Source organism: Vidua macroura, chromosome 18 (assembly GCF_024509145.1).
Source record: "Vidua macroura isolate BioBank_ID:100142 chromosome 18, ASM2450914v1, whole genome shotgun sequence".
NCBI classification, from domain to species: domain Eukaryota; kingdom Metazoa; phylum Chordata; class Aves; order Passeriformes; family Viduidae; genus Vidua; species Vidua macroura.
Window position 1 is genome coordinate 3,514,927 of NC_071588.1, and position 19,459 is coordinate 3,534,385.

The 19,459-nt window shown below is 40.4% G+C and overlaps 2 protein-coding genes across 5 annotated transcripts in view; one reads left to right on the forward strand and one right to left on the reverse strand.

The window, feature by feature from the left end:
- Positions 1-343: 343 nt before the first annotated feature.
- Positions 344-14,319, reverse strand: RSRC2 (arginine and serine rich coiled-coil 2). Of its 3 annotated transcripts, none has more exons than XM_053993817.1 (10): positions 14,203-14,319; positions 11,585-11,741; positions 11,008-11,051; positions 8,205-8,395; positions 7,126-7,269; positions 3,611-3,733; positions 3,435-3,514; positions 2,644-2,876; positions 1,310-1,399; positions 344-1,002 (listed from the first exon to the last, which is right to left on the reverse strand). In XM_053993817.1, exons 1-10 carry the CDS (start codon positions 14,206-14,208, stop codon positions 823-825), a joined length of 1,248 nt encoding a protein of 415 aa, XP_053849792.1. In that variant the 5' UTR covers positions 14,209-14,319; the 3' UTR covers positions 344-822. The 3 variants fall into 3 exon arrangements, with proteins under 3 accessions (XP_053849792.1, XP_053849793.1, XP_053849794.1); XM_053993818.1 differs by having other exon boundaries at positions 8,205-8,417; XM_053993819.1 differs by lacking the exon at positions 14,203-14,319 and adding an exon at positions 10,020-10,097 and having other exon boundaries at positions 8,205-8,417; positions 11,585-11,606.
- A 391-nt stretch (positions 14,320-14,710) lies between these two features.
- KNTC1 (kinetochore associated 1) overlaps positions 14,711-19,459 on the forward strand; it is a 31,185-nt gene continuing 26,436 nt past the window's right edge. For both annotated transcript variants that reach the window (XM_053993741.1, XM_053993740.1), the window contains exons 1-11: positions 14,711-14,726; positions 15,292-15,423; positions 15,551-15,671; positions 16,051-16,166; positions 16,474-16,546; positions 17,066-17,143; positions 17,277-17,311; positions 17,522-17,632; positions 18,509-18,602; positions 18,924-18,976; positions 19,239-19,351. In XM_053993741.1, the coding sequence (XP_053849716.1) occupies positions 15,298-15,423; positions 15,551-15,671; positions 16,051-16,166; positions 16,474-16,546; positions 17,066-17,143; positions 17,277-17,311; positions 17,522-17,632; positions 18,509-18,602; positions 18,924-18,976; positions 19,239-19,351 (920 nt within the window). In that variant the 5' untranslated portion in view covers positions 14,711-14,726; positions 15,292-15,297. The remainder of the gene's footprint in view (positions 14,727-15,291; positions 15,424-15,550; positions 15,672-16,050; positions 16,167-16,473; positions 16,547-17,065; positions 17,144-17,276; positions 17,312-17,521; positions 17,633-18,508; positions 18,603-18,923; positions 18,977-19,238; positions 19,352-19,459) is intronic.

Sequence of the window (19,459 nt, forward strand, 5' to 3'; positions counted from 1 at the left end):
GCGGACCGCAGATTCGAAGGGCTGCGGGGCGCGGTGCACGCTGGGAGGTGTAGGCGGCTTGGCGCTAAAGCTTCGCCGCAGCGCTTGTCGTACTCACAATGGAGGACGCGCTCCCGCTTTTGGAGTTTTCCTTCCTCTTCTGAGAAGGGGTGAGCGGTGGAGAGAGACGCGGCAGCAGCAGCGTGCAAAAGTATTTGAAATAAGGTATTTGCAGCAAGGCCCCTCACTGCAATATTTTAGGCAAATCCTACTTCAAAAGAACCAAAGCAAAACCTCCTTAAGTTTTCCCTTCTCCTAAGTGGTTTATGGGAGTTTGGCCCAAAGGACAAATTACTATATGACCTTAGAGAAAAAAAAGTCTTTATTATTAACCAGTTTTCTTGCACTGGATTATGTGCCTATTGGCCCAGACCGCTAAATAACATCTACACAATGTTTCTTTCATGTTTCAAGAATTGAAAATAACTGTACAAGGTTAAAGTACAAAAGTACACAAGACAGTGGACACGAAATATCCATGTATGAGTTCTTCCCATCTGCTGCTTGGTTTGAAAAGTAGAACTTTAACTAAAAAATACTGTCCTCCTCTAGTTCTGTCAAGTTTAATGGAAGTGGGTATAACCTGATTACAACACTAACACCAGTATCACTAATCTGATATTTACAAAAAAAATTGTATTTTTCAATAAATTAAAGTCAATGCAACACCCATGCAAGCTAGAATGCTAGCTTTTTGGTGAACAAGGACCCAACATGTGAACAAGAACCTTCCACAGTCTCAAACTTCAAAACAGCCTTTTTTTGTTTGTTTTTTTTCATTTTTCAAACTGCATCCATTCCTCGCATGGAAGATGTGAAGCCCAATCCCATTCCTCTTTGCGTGTGAGTCTGTGATCTCGCCATTTCATACTGTGCATCCAGATTTCTGAACACCTCCTCCTGCTGCTTCAGTGTTTTGTAACTCTCCTCATCCACAGAGCTGCAGCCAGCTTCATCCTCACTCTGCAAACACAACACAAACATCAGCTCTGGGCAAGTGAAGTTCACAAATTCTTACAAGAGTAAGAATGCAACTATTTGGGTTTATTGCTGCAACATTCTAGTGCAGATCTTCTCTCTCAAGAAACACCCGGTTGATTTTTGACTTAAATTCAAGTTTAGATACTGCTTTTGAGCTTAATAAATACTTAAAAGCTCTTAACCACATCAGGTTAACTTAAAATCTTTACTGGCTAAGGTACAGTAAAATAAAAAGTGAAATCATTATCTTGCAATTAATGAACTTAATTACATATTCAGAATCCTTTACCTTAATGCCCATCAGTTTTCTGAATTTAACATTTTGGTCCTTGTTTCCAAAATTTAGTTTTTCCCATATTTCTGCAGATTGTGATTTATCCTGTTCAGATTAAAAAAAAAAAAAAAAGTGTCACCTTTTTTACATAAGATTCCATTAATAGCACAATAGAGCAGCAAGCAAAGGAGCAATACTCAAGACAAACCCATTCTGTACCAGAGCTGGAAGTAAAAGGTTTCCAAGTCTGACACTCCTCCTGCAGCATCCTCACAGGAGCTCTTGGTGAGGGAAGCCTTCCTAACCATGATGTTCAAAACACAGGTATGTTCCTTCCTTTGGCATTTCCAAAGGTCTGGAAGGCTGGCTGGAATTCAGGTTTGAAGTAAATTATGGAAAAATGAATTTGTTTGTTGCAATTCATCAATATACAGCACAATTCAGGAAGAACTGCCCAGAGAGCATTCAGGGCTCTCCTGCCCTCCCTTTTGTCTCCCACCATTGCCATGGAAACTGGTTTGTTTTTCACATCTTGTGGAACAGCCTGTAAAGGTAAGGGTGCTTGTTGTGTAACTGCTGCAAGATGGAAACCAGCCTAACAAACACCTCTATACCAGAGGAACAAAAGACAAAAATACTAATATTAAAGTGGCCATTTTTTTCCACAGTATCAGCAGGCAAAAGCTCTACTGAAATCCAGTAAATTTCTGAAAAAGCAACTGCCACAGATGCCTTTCTCACTTCACTAACTGCAAAGGCATTTGACAGAGCACAAAAGCCTGAAAGCTTATTTGTATTATTTTATGACTTTTGCTAAGGTTAATATTGCATTACTCTGCTCCTGAAAAGTTACCAGCAAGGTCGACAGACTTGCCTTTGAAATTTGCAATTGGAGAAGACACAACCATCACGTGAGAAATCTCTACAGCTCCAGAAAAGAGAGGCTATACACTCCATACCTCAGCCATGCCTTCCCAGTAAAGGGAGACCATCTGCATTTGATGCTTAGTTGCAAGCTGTAGTAAACTCACAAAAATAATGCTAAGATCCAACTATACCTCTAAAGCTTTATGACATTCAGGGTTTCCCCGAGTCTTGTGTCACAACTATTTATCATTGAAGGACTCATTATCTTAGTCCTTTCACTCCTAAATCACAGAATATTCTGAGTTGGAAGGGACCCACAAAGATCATCGAAGTCCAACTCCTAATTTTACTGAAGTTTTATTTCAGGCTGATATTAAAGCTTGCTAAGAGATAAAAGCTGGAAATAACATTCATCAGCATCCTTAAACTGAGTGCAAGATATTCCCAAACAAGTTCATGAAGGTAAGAAAAGCCAATATTACCCCTTCCTTTTTGCCTTGCCAAAGCATCTTCCGCTTTTTCTCTTGCTCAGCGAATTTCATGGGGTTCACTGCTGCTGGGTTGTAATAGCTGGGCACAGCTATGCCAGTCTCTGCCAGTGCCTTGGCCTGGAGCGCTGCCATCTGAGCTGCCATGGCGATCTGAGGGGTCACTTGTGTCCCCGAGGCCAGCAGAGCGGCCACGTTGATGACGGAGCCTCCCGTGGCTGCGGCCGCTGAGGAACAAAGGGAACTTGCCAGAAAGAACATTGGACTTTGGGAAAACACCCCAACACACACACAATACCCAACCACCATCCTGCCCCAGAACCAAACAAAAAAGCCCAACCCCTCAAACACTTCCTTTCAATACAAGTTGGAAGTGCACAGATAACAAATGAATGATAAAATACATGTGATTTCTCAACTAAGGAACATGTCTCCAGGAGTTTTAGTAAACCAGAAACTAAAAGTGAAACTAATGCAGCTTGTGGTTCTAAATAGCCCTGAGCAAATAGCAGCCCAATGGCCATCAGGAAATCATTTAACAGCCCAACATACTCTTTTCTTGTACACTCAGCAAGTAAGAAGAAATCCCAACCATTTTTGTTGGGGTTTTGTTTCTTATTTTTAGTTTTGGGGTTTTTTAACGTTTCCTAGCTCTTGCTGTTTTTCTTATTAACAATTCCATAAAGACAACCTGCCCATCTGCTGGATAAGACTGCAACACTCCTGTAACATAAGCCTTCCACTCATACTATTGCTCAGGAATTCGTCTAATACACGTGCACTACCTGCAGCCATTTCCTGTTGCTTCTGTTTTTCAACCATTTCCTTCTCTCTCTGCTCTTGCAATTTCTTTGCTCTTTCCAGCCTAGAGATACATGAAAATAAGAATACTTAGACATGCAAAATCAACATCAGAAGCTTATTCACATCACCTATCACTAAAATCATCACAATTTCTGACCTTCTGGCTAAGGCTTCCTGTGCATCCATAGCCGTGTTTCGTCCCCGGAAAGGCGGCGGGCTCGGACTCCGGCTGTGGCTCCTGCTGAACCTTCGGGGCTTTTCAATTCTTTTCTTTCGCTCTCTGTAACCAAATTTAACAGTTGTTAAAACAATGAAGGTACACGTGCAGCTTAATATTTCATAAAGTATTTGATCACAGCTTTGAAAATTTGCTTTATGATTAATTTGGAGCTCTGAAAAAAAGCTTTCAGAGAGTTTATACTACAACAGTCGCCTTGTAAGAACACAGAGCTAAAACTGAAGATTTCCAGCTGTAACAGAATGTGCAATTCTGGGTATTCATTTACCCTCTCATACTCAGTGTTCAGAACAAATAAATCTGCTCTAGAGATTCTAAATCTTAAGGAAAATCATCTCATTTCTGGTAAAAATTGCAAGAGAACTTGAATGAATCAAGCTAGAAGAATGTTTTTAAACCATAAGAGACCTCAAAGCACTGTAATTATGTAAATAGGAAGCATTTTGAAGAGGCCTCATTTAAGAAGTGGAATACTACTTCAGGAAATTACTATTACTCTCCCCTCTGTATCCTCTTCCCTAAATGTGCTTTGAGGGACTCTACTAAGCTGAACATATGATTTGTCTTGGGTTTCTTGTGGGAAAAGAACCCTGAAGCATGAATTCCCTGGAGCCTGACCATCTGAAGAGAACCCAGTTAAAATGTATTTTTAAGCAAAATACCTAAACATTCAGTTCAACTCTTCTTCGCTTTCTCCCCACCTCCTTCCAAGCAAGAGATGTTTTTAGGACATCTGTATCTAATCCCATCTAAATAACAGCTACCCAAAACACACATAAAAAGTGCTAGTAGCAGCAGTTCTCTGCCAGGATCATCAATATCTGCAGTACAAGAGATAAGGGTTTATCCCAGTTTAAGCCTCTGACACTGGTGTTTCAAACAAAGAAGCGCTCAACAAAGGTTAATTTACAGGAGATATCACTCACACTTTTCCCAGACTTGCCATAACCAGTAATTTGAGATGCACAAAGGTGTTGCTGTAATTTTTTAACTTAAATGTTATTATCACTCAATTGGGGCAACAGCTAACTGGCTGTTGCTAATGGCTAACTAGTTAGCTAGTGGCTAATGGCTAACTTGAAAACAGCCACTTTCCATGGCATTCAGATATTCTCTTTCTTCTGTTTGCAACCTGGGCAGCATCTACAAACATCATGAAATGCAGACTGAAGTTATAAAAAGATCCTTGTTTACATGATAAATCTGGTAGAATACAAAGGAGGCAAGACTTATCTTTTCAGAGAAGATGACAAGATGCAGATTCAGGCACTGGGAAGTGACAGATCTGCATTCCTGAGATAAGCTGTAATGCCTGTTTCAAAGATACCTTCATTTTTCCCGTGCTGACTATTGTTGTTTGGTCTTGTCTTTGGTCTGTGATGCTTTATTGCACTGGTAAACATCAAGGAAATAAATATTTGAGCTTTTGTATTGAAGTATTTCCATTTGAAACAAGCAGCTGCTGTCACGTTTTCCACCTAGCATTTAATCAGAGCCAAACCACTGAAGGACTGCCAGGAGGTTTTATGCACTCACAAACCAAAAAAATGCTTTAAATGCCCATGAGAACAAATCCCCTGAAAATCTGAGTTTGAGATTATGCAAAGAACCATCAAGAGAAGATCAAGCTCTGCTATTTACAAATGCTTCTGTCACAGCCTGCTCACTGTAACACAACAAAAACTTCATGTCAGGAATGAAGGAATTCCTTTCACAGGTCAGTTTTAACAGGGTAGATTTCCACATCACATTTATCTGGCTTGTGCAGAGTTTGCCTTGAGGATTGCCCCAAAATTCACCTTCTTTTCCAGGCTTTGTCTGAGCCCTGAACTTGATGAAGTGTTCCAGCTCCAGATAAAAACAACTCATGCCTCATTTACTTCCATTCTCTAGGATTTGTGAGACACAAACATAACTTAAAACAAAAGGATTCTTGCAGTATGTCCACCAGCATCCCACAAGGCCTGTTTCCAGTTGGAGAAACTCCTAAGCTATGACTATCCCTTATTTTTTCTTCCCACATTTGATGTTCTGTTTCAGGTAATTTGAATTCCACTGCAGAAGCCAAAATCTATTCTGGGACATTAAGTTTTCATGGGGCCATTACAAACAATGTTCAAAGTGACTTTTAAACAGAGCACATTATCTACAGTGAATGGAAAAAACGGGGAACTGAAGCCTTGCACAACATGTTGAATGTAGCTTAAACACCATCCATGAAATGCAAGTAACTGCACCAACTGCAGACCCAGCTCTACTCACCCCAGCTCAATGTTTGGTAGAAAGTGCATGTCAAAAACATGACACAAACCACGTAATTCAACTACTTCTTCAGAAAGGTAAGTCTTCTGAACACTTTCACAAGGGATGTTGTAGCCTTACACGACTGTGATGGTTAAGACTCCAATGTTCCACTGTAATGCTGAGTAGTCATAACCAGTCATAGAACAATTACAAATATTCTGGTGAAAACACTATTAAGAGAACTGGAACAGTCAACACTTTCTAGCAGCTCTGCAGGGACACTGATTTTCTTTCAAACTGCTTTCAACAAAACATCTGTAGCAATCATTAAGTTGAATTTCAGCTTCACCATTGAGAAAATCCTACAGGGCATTAAGAATGCAAAGGTGATACAGAGACTTTACACCAAAATACTGAATGCATTATCAGTATTGAAAAACATTCACTTCTATACAGTGATGAAAATGGTAACTCCAGCATATCCCAGGTGAGGTATGGAATCTCATGTCTGTCAAACAAACCCAGACCAAGCCAGTATGTGTCTGGATCAAGTGCTTCTAGAATTTAAGGAAGAAATCAAAGCACTCGGGGAGAAAAATTGATGTGATAAATATTCTTAAGCTGCACTTGACAAAGAAGAGCTGGAATCACTAACACTGAAGAGTACATTCATATCAGAAATAATCCATCTGAACCAAAATTTATCTTAACACCACACCAATTGCCACTTCACAGAAAAAATTAAGTTGACTTTGTGGAGCTCATCAGAATTAGCTTCTGATCTGTGTATCTGCTCTGACAGCCAGTGATTCCCAGTTAAACCTTCCTTTTATTTTATGTACACAAACTGAAGGGATAAATACAGCAGTATGCCAACCACACTACTATTGTATCAAACACAGGAAAGGGTCACCTGTATCTTATTCTACACTTCTTTCCACTTAAATACTATTGCTAACAAGAAGTCACACTATGAAAAGCCAAGAGCTTGAGACGCTTCAGCTGCCTAGAACAAATGTTTCTGTAAGACCAAGCAAACCGCCCAGTCCTGAACCTGCTCTCAGTACAGATGAGAAAAAGCCAAACACATTTAACTGCACGGAACAGACACGAACTGGTAAACCCATCACATCAGCCCACCACAGAATGTCCAACCAAACATCACCACGTATATGGAAGGTAACACTTACCTGCTTCTGCTCCTAGTTCTGCTTTTACTTCTGCTTCTATGTCTGTGTCTAGATCTTGATCTAGAGCGAGATCTGATCCGTCGCTTTCTCTCTCTGCTGCGGGATCGGGATTTTTTCCTATCACGACTTCTACTACGATGACGTCTGAAACACACGCCCCAAATTCTTACACATGTTCTTGTGTTCAAATGCAGTTTGTGCTTAAGGACTTACACATGGATTCATCACCACAGGGCAAAATGCATCAGGCACAGTGGGGAGACTACAAACTACACATGGAAATGCTCATGCCTAGAACAGGTTAAGCTGTAGGTCTAAAGGATGAAATGGGAAAGGAACCAAACCCCACCACCAGCCACAACTGAGCTGCAGAGTTTCTATCAATAACCATACTCATCAACACTGCTATTTTTAGTTGTTCATTAAAGTGTACACCTCAAAACAAATACAAAGCCAAACTACTCTGATGCAGGAGTCTTAAATGCAAGGCAACACAACCCAGCTCCTCTCCATGGTATTTGGACACCTTGGGGAAGAGGTGCCCAAGTTGCAGCCTGTGAGTCACATCCAGTCCCTCAGCCTGTCATCAGCCAAAGCTTGTTCCTCACTACTCTGTGTGTTGCACATCCCACAGCTATAAAGGGAGAAGTTCTGCTGGCAGCAGCCTGCTTGTCCCAGGCAAATTTCCTACCCTCAGAATGTGCTGAGTGGGCTACCAGGCAAGGAGGATTGGCCAGCACTCCCTCTGAGGAAGCTTATGATTTAGGAAGTAAAGAGCCGTGTCACTGTAAGATGTATTTGCTTTCCTGTCACTGACAGTAAGGTACATTTAATACTCTAGTGTTTTCTACACAAATTATAAATGTGAGACACATCCCTATATAAAGTCTTAGTGCAATTTTGTACTTTTATTTCAAAGTAATCTGCAAAATAACTATCTACAAATGCACTACCCAGTGAAAACTGAAACATGCTGTATAAACTGATGCTTTACACTAGGTCAGGAATAGAATTCTACAATAATTCCAAACATGGCTTTTGGAAATGCACTTACACAATAACCACATACAATAACTTACCTTTCCCGAGACCTGGATCTGGAATGACTCCTCCCTCTGGATGACTTTCTGTCTTTGCGTTTATGCCTCTCCTCACCATTTTCAGATGAATTTAGGCTATCTCTTCCCTTGTCAGAAGAATGCTCTTTGTCATTGTGATCTTCAGATTTGTGCTTCTTGGAGGACTTCTCTTTGGATTCATGTCTTCTTGCCTGTTTTAAGAAGAAGTTGGTTCTTTCAGGAAAATAGTGCAACAAAGAGAGTTAGTATGGGTATCAGAAGATAAAAATGCTAAGTTGTGATGCAACATTAGTAACCTTAGGAGCGTGACTCAATCATGAGCCACTTTACCTAATGAGCTGCTTTACCTAATGCCACCAACTACACAAAGTTGTAAATGCACACTATCATTTTCCCCCCTTTTCCCTCCTCCCACTGACTGTCTAGAAAGGATTGTTAAGGTATCCATCCAGGTATCTTTACAGTGTTTCCATATAAGACTCACAGCATTATAACAAAAAAAACTGTCATTTTCAGTTACTGTCACCATTCCAAGCACTTAAGTACCTATCTTAAAGAACCTGACAATTTATGAATATGCATATATAAATATATAAACACAGTTACAGAGATTATTTAATATTTGCCTGAGTCTTCCATGTACAAAGTTACTAAAATCCACATGTAGTTCCAGACAAACTATTTTGCTTTTAGAACCAAAAAAATCTTCTAGTCATCATTAGGTAATTATTTTCTAGAGCAAAACTCTCTTCAGTAACTTCCAACAGTTTTTACAAAGCAAAGTGATAATTGACATGGCTGACATCCCATTTTTAGTATTTCAAATGAACATGCATCACTCAGACTTCCCACAGTAGTTTTAAATTACAGATATGCTGTTCCACTATACCGCAATTCCTTCCTGCAGTGCCTCTTAAAAAAAAAAAAAAAAGATTCCCTTTTATAGCTGCAATGCCAAAAATATTTAGCAAGGTCAGGCCTGATTTTTACCAGTACCTTCCTTAGAGACTAAGTCGTGACATCAACACCCTTTCTTAATATATCCAGTGTGTTTTGAAACCTTTCTAGCATAAAAGCACAGCCCACTTAAGTCTTATGCTTAAATAATGTTCTGCTCAAGTCACAAACTAAGCATGATATATTCATTTTAGATAAACCCCAATTATTCAGAAGTTGTCTGTTTGGTTTTCTTGCTTATCTAAATATGTTAGCTACTCATAAAACCTTTTTTTCCATCACACCTCTCTCTGAAATGAGCCTGGAGAGGATTCTATAACTGGTTTTTACCCATCTGCCCAAACGTAATACTTTATTAATATGTATCCATTTCTAAATACATTTGATTATTGTTCTTCAAGTAAGCAAGAATATTAGATAATTTTCCTGTTTTTGTAGTATTTTATTCTTAGCGCCTTTAATAATCAGTTCTTACATGTGAGGTTACCTGTACACTAATTTTAAGTATATATTTATATAAATTGTTCTCACATACATACTAAGAAAAATTATTGATATTCAGTATTTAGTCTACAGACAGAGCTTGATCTTGCAAATGAATGACAACAGTACATCTACTGTGGGAGATCATTTCTCATCTGTTCACTCTGCAAAACTTAAAAGCTGCTAATTGTGATTAGATCCAACAGCCTGGCAAAGCATTTTAACCACCTTTTTTTTTTAATACTTAAAAGAGTCTTAGAATTTTTTTAAATCACATTTTCCAGACACACACTTAGTAATAAAACCACCATTATATCCCATAACGGATTTAAGATATTTTTAAGGGAAATATGAGTTTGAATGACTAATAGTTACCTTATCATGAAGTAGGCTTATAATTTTGCTATCTGAGTCTGCAGCGTCTTCAGTTCAGTCTCTTCGCGCATTAGCACGCTGAGTATGATTTATTATAGAAATGTTATCATGTGAGCTAAACAATATATTATTCAATTTCACAAAAACTCGCCTAGATTTTTCTTTCCTCCTTTTTTTTATTTTTTTTTTTAAACAGAGCTTCCATTGGAATGAGGGAAGGAGAAGTTCCTGACCCAGGTTTGAGGTTACAAAGTGCCTTATCTGTTCCAGCCTATTGCCCCACATGGCTTAAGCTTCTTTATGACTATTTTGATGCTCCTGGTTTGCTTGTTTCAGCTCTTCTCTGGTGTGTGAGCCAGTTATTTTTAAGGCATTATTGATGCTGTCTCTTCTCACTCCCCTATATATTCACACACACACTTATTCATTTATTTTAAGAGACAGCCCTCTGAAATTTTTGCTGCTACTGTCACATTTCCAGCTGACTCAGCTTGTTTGTCAAGCTATGACAGCCTTCACAATTAAAGGATGCAATAAACAGAGCTCAGTCCGATGGCAAATTATTTTTAATACACCTAAGCAGACAGGTATGTATTATTCAAAGTCCTGAACACTGACCAGGAACAAGGCCACCCAAGGCTTTTGGATAATGGAAGCTCTGTAAAAGTGATCAAGAACACCATTCTACTTCTCCACATGAACTCTCTCTTTTGGATGTTTCCACAAAAATTAAAAAAAAAAAGAAAAAAAAGAAAGAAATTAAGTTACTAGCTTCTGAAAGCATTTTCTATAAAACTATTACCTTGTCAACATGATGGCTGCAATCATGCTTCACTATGAAAGGCTCTCCATATCCATTTTTAAGCTTAAAGTTCTCAATTTCTTGTACTTACCATAAAGTCATTTATATAAGTTTACACATATGTGCATTACTACAAGATACTTTTTAAGATGTACAATTACCTAAACGCTACAAAGTGTTAATTACCTCTTTGCTTCTGCTCCGGCTTCTGTGTTTTCTTCCTTCAGTATCTGGAGAAGAAAACATTTACTGTCATTTACCAAGATAAAGAGGAGATCACCTGGCTATAATCTTTCTAGCTCCTTTCAATTATTCCATCCTTAAAGTCAAGAGTTAAAAAACAAACAGCACTATATGAGTATCTACTGCAGAAAGCAATCTCTGGCCTTAGTCCCAGTGCTTTGCATTTATTTAAGCTCTGACAAAAAACTAACCCACATCACACTCCAATCATGTTCTTCTGCCAGGTAACCTTACTCTTGTTACAACTATGCAAAAGTATCCCAGTCTATGCTTATCTAACAAAATGGGACAGTTTCCCGTTCCGTGTGGTCTGACCGTGCTCCCCCTCCCTGATCCCCTCCATACTGATAAGACCTTTTTCCTCAACAGTTTCAATATTTAGAATAAACCCCAAAAGGAAGTAGATCCATTTTTTTTCCCAATTCTAACAAGTTACTAGGGCTAAGTCTGTCTATTTTTCCCAAAATTGCTTCTGAGAGAATTCAGCTCCACAAGCAGTTTGCTCCCATCGAGTCCATACCTGACTTCCGTCTTCTTTCCCTGGACCGTGAGCGTGATCTCGAATAATGATGCTTTGATGTTCTGGGAGAACTGGAGGCATCTGACTGTTCCTTTTTCTTCTCTCTTTCTGGAGAGGACTTTTCTGGGACTACCCCATCTCGTTCTGTATCACTACCCTACACATGAGGACAGAATTTTTAAGAAATAGAAGCTTAGGACTGAAAAGCAAGAAAAAAACAATTTACCTCATGCTTCCTCTGAAGATATATCTAATTTTTTTTTTTTTTTTTTGTAAAGACAATGCTGTATTCACCCCATTCTTAGGCAATAGCTTTAAAGACTTGCAGTGAACTGTGTAATTGAAAATGATTTTTCAAGATTTTAATAAAGAGAACTGATGTAAAGTTCACATTTTGCTCTCTCACTACATTAAACTGTACTTTTTCCATGTACTTCTGAGAGTTTCAGTAACACTAAACTCTGAGGCAGAGTTTTCTCTAAATGGTGTTTGTAGGTCAATCACTTTTTAGCATTTCCATGACCAGGATTACTTAAGGTCAATGCTGTCCCAACAGATCTGAGTGACAAGTTTGGGCATTCCTGAGGCACAGCACAGAATGAACTCTGAAGGGAAGTGCAGGAAGGTGCATTGTGTTAGGGTTAGACAGCTCACTCTGGAATGATGAAACACCTCAACTGTATCTCTGCAAAAAGATTTACTTCTAGGAGACCACACACAGGTCACTTACACCTGTTCCAAGATCACATTTTTACCAGACAATGAAAATCAAGATGTTCCCTCCACTCCTTCTAAACCTTGATCTAGGAGGATTAAATCCAAAAACTGGTTTTGTGAAATCAAGATACTCTGTGACTCAATGTGTGAGAGGTAAATGAGTACAACTGGTGTACAGTGCACTGAAAGGAACAGTGTAAAAAGCACACACTGAGAAGGTGAATGTGCTCTCAGTAATGATTTTAGAGCTTCACTGCTCTGATCTCCTCTGTACCAGTCATAATCAAACCTTCTGAACAACGTGGGGCTGCAGAAGATGTCACTAAGGACATTATTTGGCCCAGAATTACTATTCAGGAAGACAATTTAACGTAGCAGAGGACTTGAACTTGCAGTTTTCCACCAGCAGCAACTGGCAGAATGGTTTGCCAACTGAACAAAACAGGAAAACCTCTCAAATGCTCATTTATATCCACTGCTTTGAAAACAAAGCAGCTACTTTGTCTTAAACCACAAGAGACATTATAAATTGTTACTAATATACCATGTGCTAATAGCAGACTTTCTTCGTGACACACTACAGGTAAATATCTGGATTTCTATTTCAGCTACTTCTGTTTATGTTTTGAGGTTGAGAAGAATGAGAATATCAGCTATGAGTGTAAATCAGGTGGGATTTAAAACACACTATCCAAGTGAAACTGAGCCCACTGCCACAATTTCCAAGGCTACCAATCTCATTATTTACACAGTGCTGCTCATTAGTGCCCTTGTGCTCTGCACCTGAGGGAAATCTCCGCCCTACAGAAAAAAGCAGCAATTAAAAACCTGACAGAATTCACTGAGATTATTCTCAGTTCTCAGACTGGTACCAGGCTCAGCCTTACCTTGAATAAGGCCCTCACCTACACTTCAGATGAACTTCTAAATATTGTAGTAGTATTTTTAATCTAAGTGCAAAATCAAAGTACATTTTCCAGAAAAATATACCTTACTCTTAACAGCCTAAGTTATTAAAAAATAAATAAATAAATCATTAAAAAATAATCGATTTTCTCCTGAAGTTTAAAGTCCCCCATGCTCTGTTTAACCACTGATCAAACTTTCAAGACAAGAACTTTAACCACCAGATTAGACACAGCAAAATGCTTAAAGTCAGCTTTAAAAAGTTTTATCACTTCCCAGCCCTGCTTGTTTGTTGGTTTTTGGATTTTTTTGCACTCAAAACTATTTAACAACTTTTGAAAAAATTAACCACATCAGGTTAACTCTTTGATAACTGATTCTTCAACACAACTGGAAGCAAAAAAAATTTTTTTCAGAGAAAATAAAGCCACTTAAACATGAAGGGCAGTGCTAACTACAGCAGAGGCGTTTCCCATCGATATTAACCACAAAAAACAGGACGGGAGCGAATTAACGGAACAAAAAAAAAAAAGAAAAAAAAAGAAAAAAAAAAAAGAAAAAACAACCAAACCTGTGACCAAACACAAAGAAAAAGGGCGAAGAAAATGAGAGCAACGAAAATTTAGCGTGGCACAGACGCCAGGTCGCTCCCCTCACAGGGAAGCTTCGCCCCACAGTCCCCATGAGAAACACCAGTACGACCACAGCACTTCTCCCCAGAGCCATGGTTCCACCAGGGCTCAGTCCCACGGAGTCTTCTCCTCTCCCCAAGCCCCGAGGAACGAAACAGAAACTTCTGGAGACGGGGATTGAAGCGGTGGGCGCAGCGCGGCCGCCCCTCCCCGAGCCCATCATGGCGCCGCAGCCGAAGGCGCGGCGGGCGCCATTTTGTGCCTCCGCGCACACGGCTCCCGACCGGGCCCTCCCCGGCTCTGCCCCCCACAGCCCCTTCCCCGCCACCCTCGCCCCAAAACCCGGCAGCGACCGCCGCTCACCGCCATGACCGAGCGCCCGGGCCGCCGCCCCTCAGCAACGTCCTCGCAGGGCTCGACCTCCCTCGGCTGCGCGGCCACAGCGATCGCGCGGCCCCGCCCGCCCTCACTGCGGGTGCCCGGATGTGGCGTTGGGGGGAGCGCGGGGGAGCGCGGTGCGTTATGGGCCGGGGAGGCGCCTTCGCGTTCGCGGAGGTTTGGCCGCAGCCGCGAGCCGTTGAGCCTGTCCCGGCTCCCGCCAAATTGAAACCCAGGAGCGGCCGAGGGGGCGCGGTCAGGGGAGCTGGGGGATCCCCGAGGGCACGGGAGTGTCACCGGTGAGGGGATCGGGGGTCCCCGAGGGCACGGCAGTGTCACCGGTGAGGGGATCGGGGGTCCCCGAGGGCACGGGAGTGTCACCGGTGAGGGGATCGGGGGTCCCCGAGGGCACGGCAGTGTCACCCGTGAGGGGATCGGGGATCCCCGAGGGCACGGGAGTGTCACCGGTGAGGGGATCGGGGGTCCCCGAGGGCACGGGAGTGTCACCGGTGAGGGGATCGGGGGTCCCCGAGGGCACGGGAGTGTCACCCGTGAGGGGATCGGGGGTACGGGAGTGTCGCCCGTGAGGGGTCGGGCAGACCATGTGGGCAGAGGTCCCTCTGGAAATAGGGATGTCACCGGCCGCAGTGAGGGATTGGGGTCCCTGTGGCCATGCGTTTGTCACCCCTGTCACGGGCAGCGGTTCCCTGAGGGCAGGGGATGGGGGTCCCCGTGAGCAGGCGGTCCCTGTGGGCTGGGGTTTGTCACCAGGAGAGGGATCGAGGGTCCCTGAGGGCAGGGAGTCGGTGTCCCTGTGAGCAGGGGGTGTTCACAGCACGTTGGGGAGCACTCTGGCAGTGAATTTAGTTGGCAAAATCTGTTCTCGCCAATCCGGGATCCACACCGCTCACTTGGCTTTAAACGAGCTGTTTATCCTCACGGGGATTCTTGTACAGCCCTTCCTCCTTTATTACTGCAGTGTCCCCATGCAGTAACAAAACTAATAACTTACCTGTAGCCACGTAACTTCAGAGCTGTCTGCTCTACACGATGTTCCTGAAATGTTTATCCCAGGCAAAGATGTGGAACGAGGTCGAGCTGCTGCTGAACGAGGACACCGGGCAGCTCCCGGTGGGGCTGGGCCAGGAGTGTGGCACCGCCTTGTACCAGGTGGATTCACTGCTGCAAATCTCATCTTCAGAGAAGGTACAACCCATCAAAGCTCTGCTTTTGTCTTTGATTAATTTGTCTTTTTTTTTTTTGTCTAATAATTAGACAATTTTTGTCATGTTTTCTGGAGTGTGCCTGTGTGAAACAACCTTTCCCTTCCCAGGTCTCTGGGAACCCTCAGCTCCATGCACGCAGCTCCAGGGATGGCAGCATTGTTGTTGTGGACAGATCTGTGGCACTTCTGGACAGCACTGGGCTGTCTCTTCTGATGAACATTCAGTTTGGTGAGTTCTTTCCTTTGGAATTCCACTTGGCAAGTGAAGACTGGCTTTTAAAATACCTAGGTTTGTACAGGAAAGCATAGGAAGTGTCTGACTAGCCTGTAAAGGGAAGCATTATTACAAGTACCTAAGTAATAAAAAGTGATTTTGGCTTCTGAAAACAATTGACTGTTTCAGTACAATGTAGTTAGAATCCTAAGTTCTCACTAAAGTGGGAATAATGGATACAAAACCACTCCCTGTAGGCCTCTTCTCATATTACTTTAGTCAGAATAACTTGTTTAGAAGAAATCTGGGATGCTGTGTTGTCCAATTCTTGTGTTAATATTTATTCATAAAACCCAAATCTTAATATCTGACTTCTTGCCATGAAACTTTTCAGATACTAATGTGGATGTAGTGGGTCTGTGTCAAGACAAACAATTCCTTGTGGTTGGTGAGAGAAGTGGCAGTTTACATCTTATCCACATCCCATCAAAACAAACCTTGCTAACGAAGGTACGGTAACTTTTCTATTTAATTTTGCTGAGAACGTTTTGTTCTCAGACTTTCTTGAGTTTTTTTAAATCATTTTTCCAAATACCAAAGTATAAACATCCTTGCCTTATTGACCACATATTCTAACTAAACAGGTGAAATGGGCACTTCTGTTCCCATGAGTAATGAATAAGGAAAATCTATTTAGGAACAGCATGCATAAACAAGAACCTTCCTAAAAAAAGTCTAACGTTTGAACTGATGATCAATATTTCATTTTTTTTTCTGAAATACAGAATAATAGTCTGTAATGCTGTTTCTATTTTAGATTTTGGTTGAACAATCTTCAAGTGAAAAGACCTACTTAAATCTCTTTTTTGTTAAAGATAATGCAGATGCAGGTAAGAAGTGGATGATGTTTTTCTTCCCCTTTGTCTGAATTTTTGTGATTTTGTTCCCCTTTAATAGCTCTCAGGGAAAGAGATTACAAAATAAGTAATACAGAAAAGCATAAAGAAAAGTTAATTTTATGTGCACAATGCAAAGCAAAGTTGTAGAAGATTCTTTATCTCATTAATTATTTTACAAATGCCATAGGAAAAAAACATTCAGAACTCAATACCTTTTTCTTTTGAGACTGTGATAAACATATGAAAATGCTTAAAAAAGGAAGAATTCCTTCTCTTCTTCTATCAGAGTTCAGTGGTTCTGTTCTATAAGCTCCCAGCATTGTTCTGTCACAACAGAATATATTATTCTACTCCTAGTTGGAAATGACAACATTTTGTTTAAAATACTTTAATCTATTGGTCAGATGATTTTTGGGGGTCAGTTATTTCACTGTGCTGTTTACAAGCAAGCCTTCTCTTTACTTGCTCTTGAATGCTTCAGTTTGAAATGTTTCTGTTGGGTTTTTTTAGGTGTTCATCACATGTTCATTCTCACAAGCAATGGATGCTTCTGCATTATGTGTGTCCCTCTTGGAAAAACACAAGAAGGTAGGATAAGCTGCAGACCCCTTGGGATTTCATTGGAACAGGGAGACCTGTATTCAAAAACTTTCTTTGTGCCTTTTTAAAGTTTTGAAAAAGTTTATTTAATACTGATTTTATTTTTTTTTTTAATATTTAGCAATTGAGAAGATGGATATGACTACAGCAAAGCAAGTAAGAAACACCTGCAAAACTGGCAAAATTGTTAAAAGTGCAGGGTTTGTAACCAAACTTTGCTCCGTACATTCCACTGACTATTTACCAGTCCATTTCTCCCCTTCATAGCTGTGATTGTTGCTTTTCCTGCTCATTTAGAAATGAGCAGAAATTTTATCTACTGATTCTATAAACAACTGTTTTTCTTCCCCATCTCCTACCCACAAGTTACAAGGACAGATAAAGACAACTTTCATTGCCACGGGAGAGCATCACAGCCTGGGCTGTCAGGATTTTGTCATCAGCAGCTCAGTGAACAAAATCCATTTGATAATTGGGGTAAGCACTAAGAATGTGATCAGAACAATTTTCGTGTGATCAATGATGACATTTTTGGATCTGCAACGAAATTTGTCTCCAGCTGCTTGAAAAAGCAGCTCATCAGCTTTTTGCGCTGTTTTGCCTTTCATTTGCTTCACTGTCAGTTTAAAGATTGTCATTTGTGCAGCCTGTCCATAGTTTTTCTCATAAGGAAATAACTGCTGTCATTTCCAAAATTAATTTGTTGTGATGGATGAGGGGAAAGTATTTTCACCCTGAGTTTCTGAGCTTAGTCAATCACCAGTTCCTGGTGTGTACAGGCTGGATTGTTTATAGATACTATCCTTGAGCTCACAGACAAAACCAAAGTTGACAAAAATCTTCCAATCAGCTTCTTATTCAACAAGGCCTGCTAAAATAACAAGGTCTAATTCAACAAAGATTTTAAGCATGAATTAAGTACAGCAGCTAATACAGAAATTAAAATATAGACTTGCTTTGAGATGTAAATTGGGACTGCAAACAGGTTATCTGAGTTTATTTTTTGAAGCCTTTTGAATTCAGTGGGATTTTCCTCAGTAGGCCCAGAGTAACTTCATTCAGCTTTTATATTCTGTGAGAATGAAAAGTGGGTATTTTGAAATACTGTTTTTCAAAGAGCCAAAAACTGCTGAGTGTAACAATCACTGTAACAAAGGCGAGACTTGAAAGGAGAAGGGGAAAAGGTTAAATTAAAAATAAAGAAATCAATGTTTTTTTTCCTGAACATCAGTAGAGGAATAAAGTTAAATTTAGGTTTGCAGCTTTCCAAGTTCAAGATCAATGGTAGAAACAGACATTTCAGTGGTCAAATATCTCCTGTCTAACCCCATTTTACTTTGCCTCTCCTCACAGGGTAAAGGGGATTATGTGCTCTCCAAATGGGAGGTGGACCCCACCAGTGCCCTGGTGTCTGCTCAAAGTTTTGCTGATTCAAGTCTGATCCAAGGTAAAGAAGGTTTTATCTCTTTATAGACAAGTGTAGATTTCATATGTGATTGCAGAATGTACTAATTTTTCATCGTTCCTAATAAATTCACATGTACCAAACAGATCATGTTTGTAAAGGTACAGCCAGAATGTGGGCTTCAAAACTGCAGTTTCACTTAGTTACATAAAGCACAATTCACTTTAAGCTAAACTTTGCACAGTCCTAGGAAGTTCCATGAGGTTAAACCACGAGGTTTCCAATACTTGGTTGTGTATTTGAATATGTTTTTACATATCTCAAGAAAAATAATGAATTTATGTGAGTATTAATATCTTTTAGGTGCTGCAAAACTTCAAGTCCTTGACAATCAGCTGTTTGTTTTGGATACAGAGGTATGGGTAATGATTTGATGTGATCTTCACTTTACTGTGTTCTTGAACCAGCTTATAAACACATTTTTTAAGGCTTAAAGTGAAGTTTCTGTAAAATGGAGGTGCTTATATTTACTTATATCAAGAGCATCTTGATCTTCCTGTGTTTTTTTAAATTCTACTCCTATTCATTATTTAAGCCACAAAATGTAATATTTTGCTCAAAAACTGTCTTCTATGAGGAAAACAGGAACTCATGTCTGATTTTTTTTTTTTAATCTAGAACATCTTAAGCACATGGGATATTTATTCTCTCACTCTAATTTGGGATTGGCCTTTAATACATATTGAGGAATTTCTTCTCACTACTGAATCAGATTCCTCTCAAGTCACATGGTAAGTGAAGTGTTACAGCACCAATCCTGAGAAGTGAAAAGTTGTCTGGTGCTGTGATTTCTATGAAATATCTCATTAATTTGGCCCAGATGCTGGTGCAAAACATCA

Coding starts and splice junctions, on each gene's coding strand:
- RSRC2 (XM_053993817.1), bottom strand. Junction 3,734..7,125: donor AGAACTAGGAGCAGAAGCAG/GTAAGTGTTACC, acceptor ATTTGGTTACAG/AGAGCGAAAGAAAAGAATTG. Junction 2,877..3,434: donor GCAACAGGAAATGGCTGCAG/GTAGTGCACGTG, acceptor TTTGTTCCTCAG/CGGCCGCAGCCACGGGAGGC.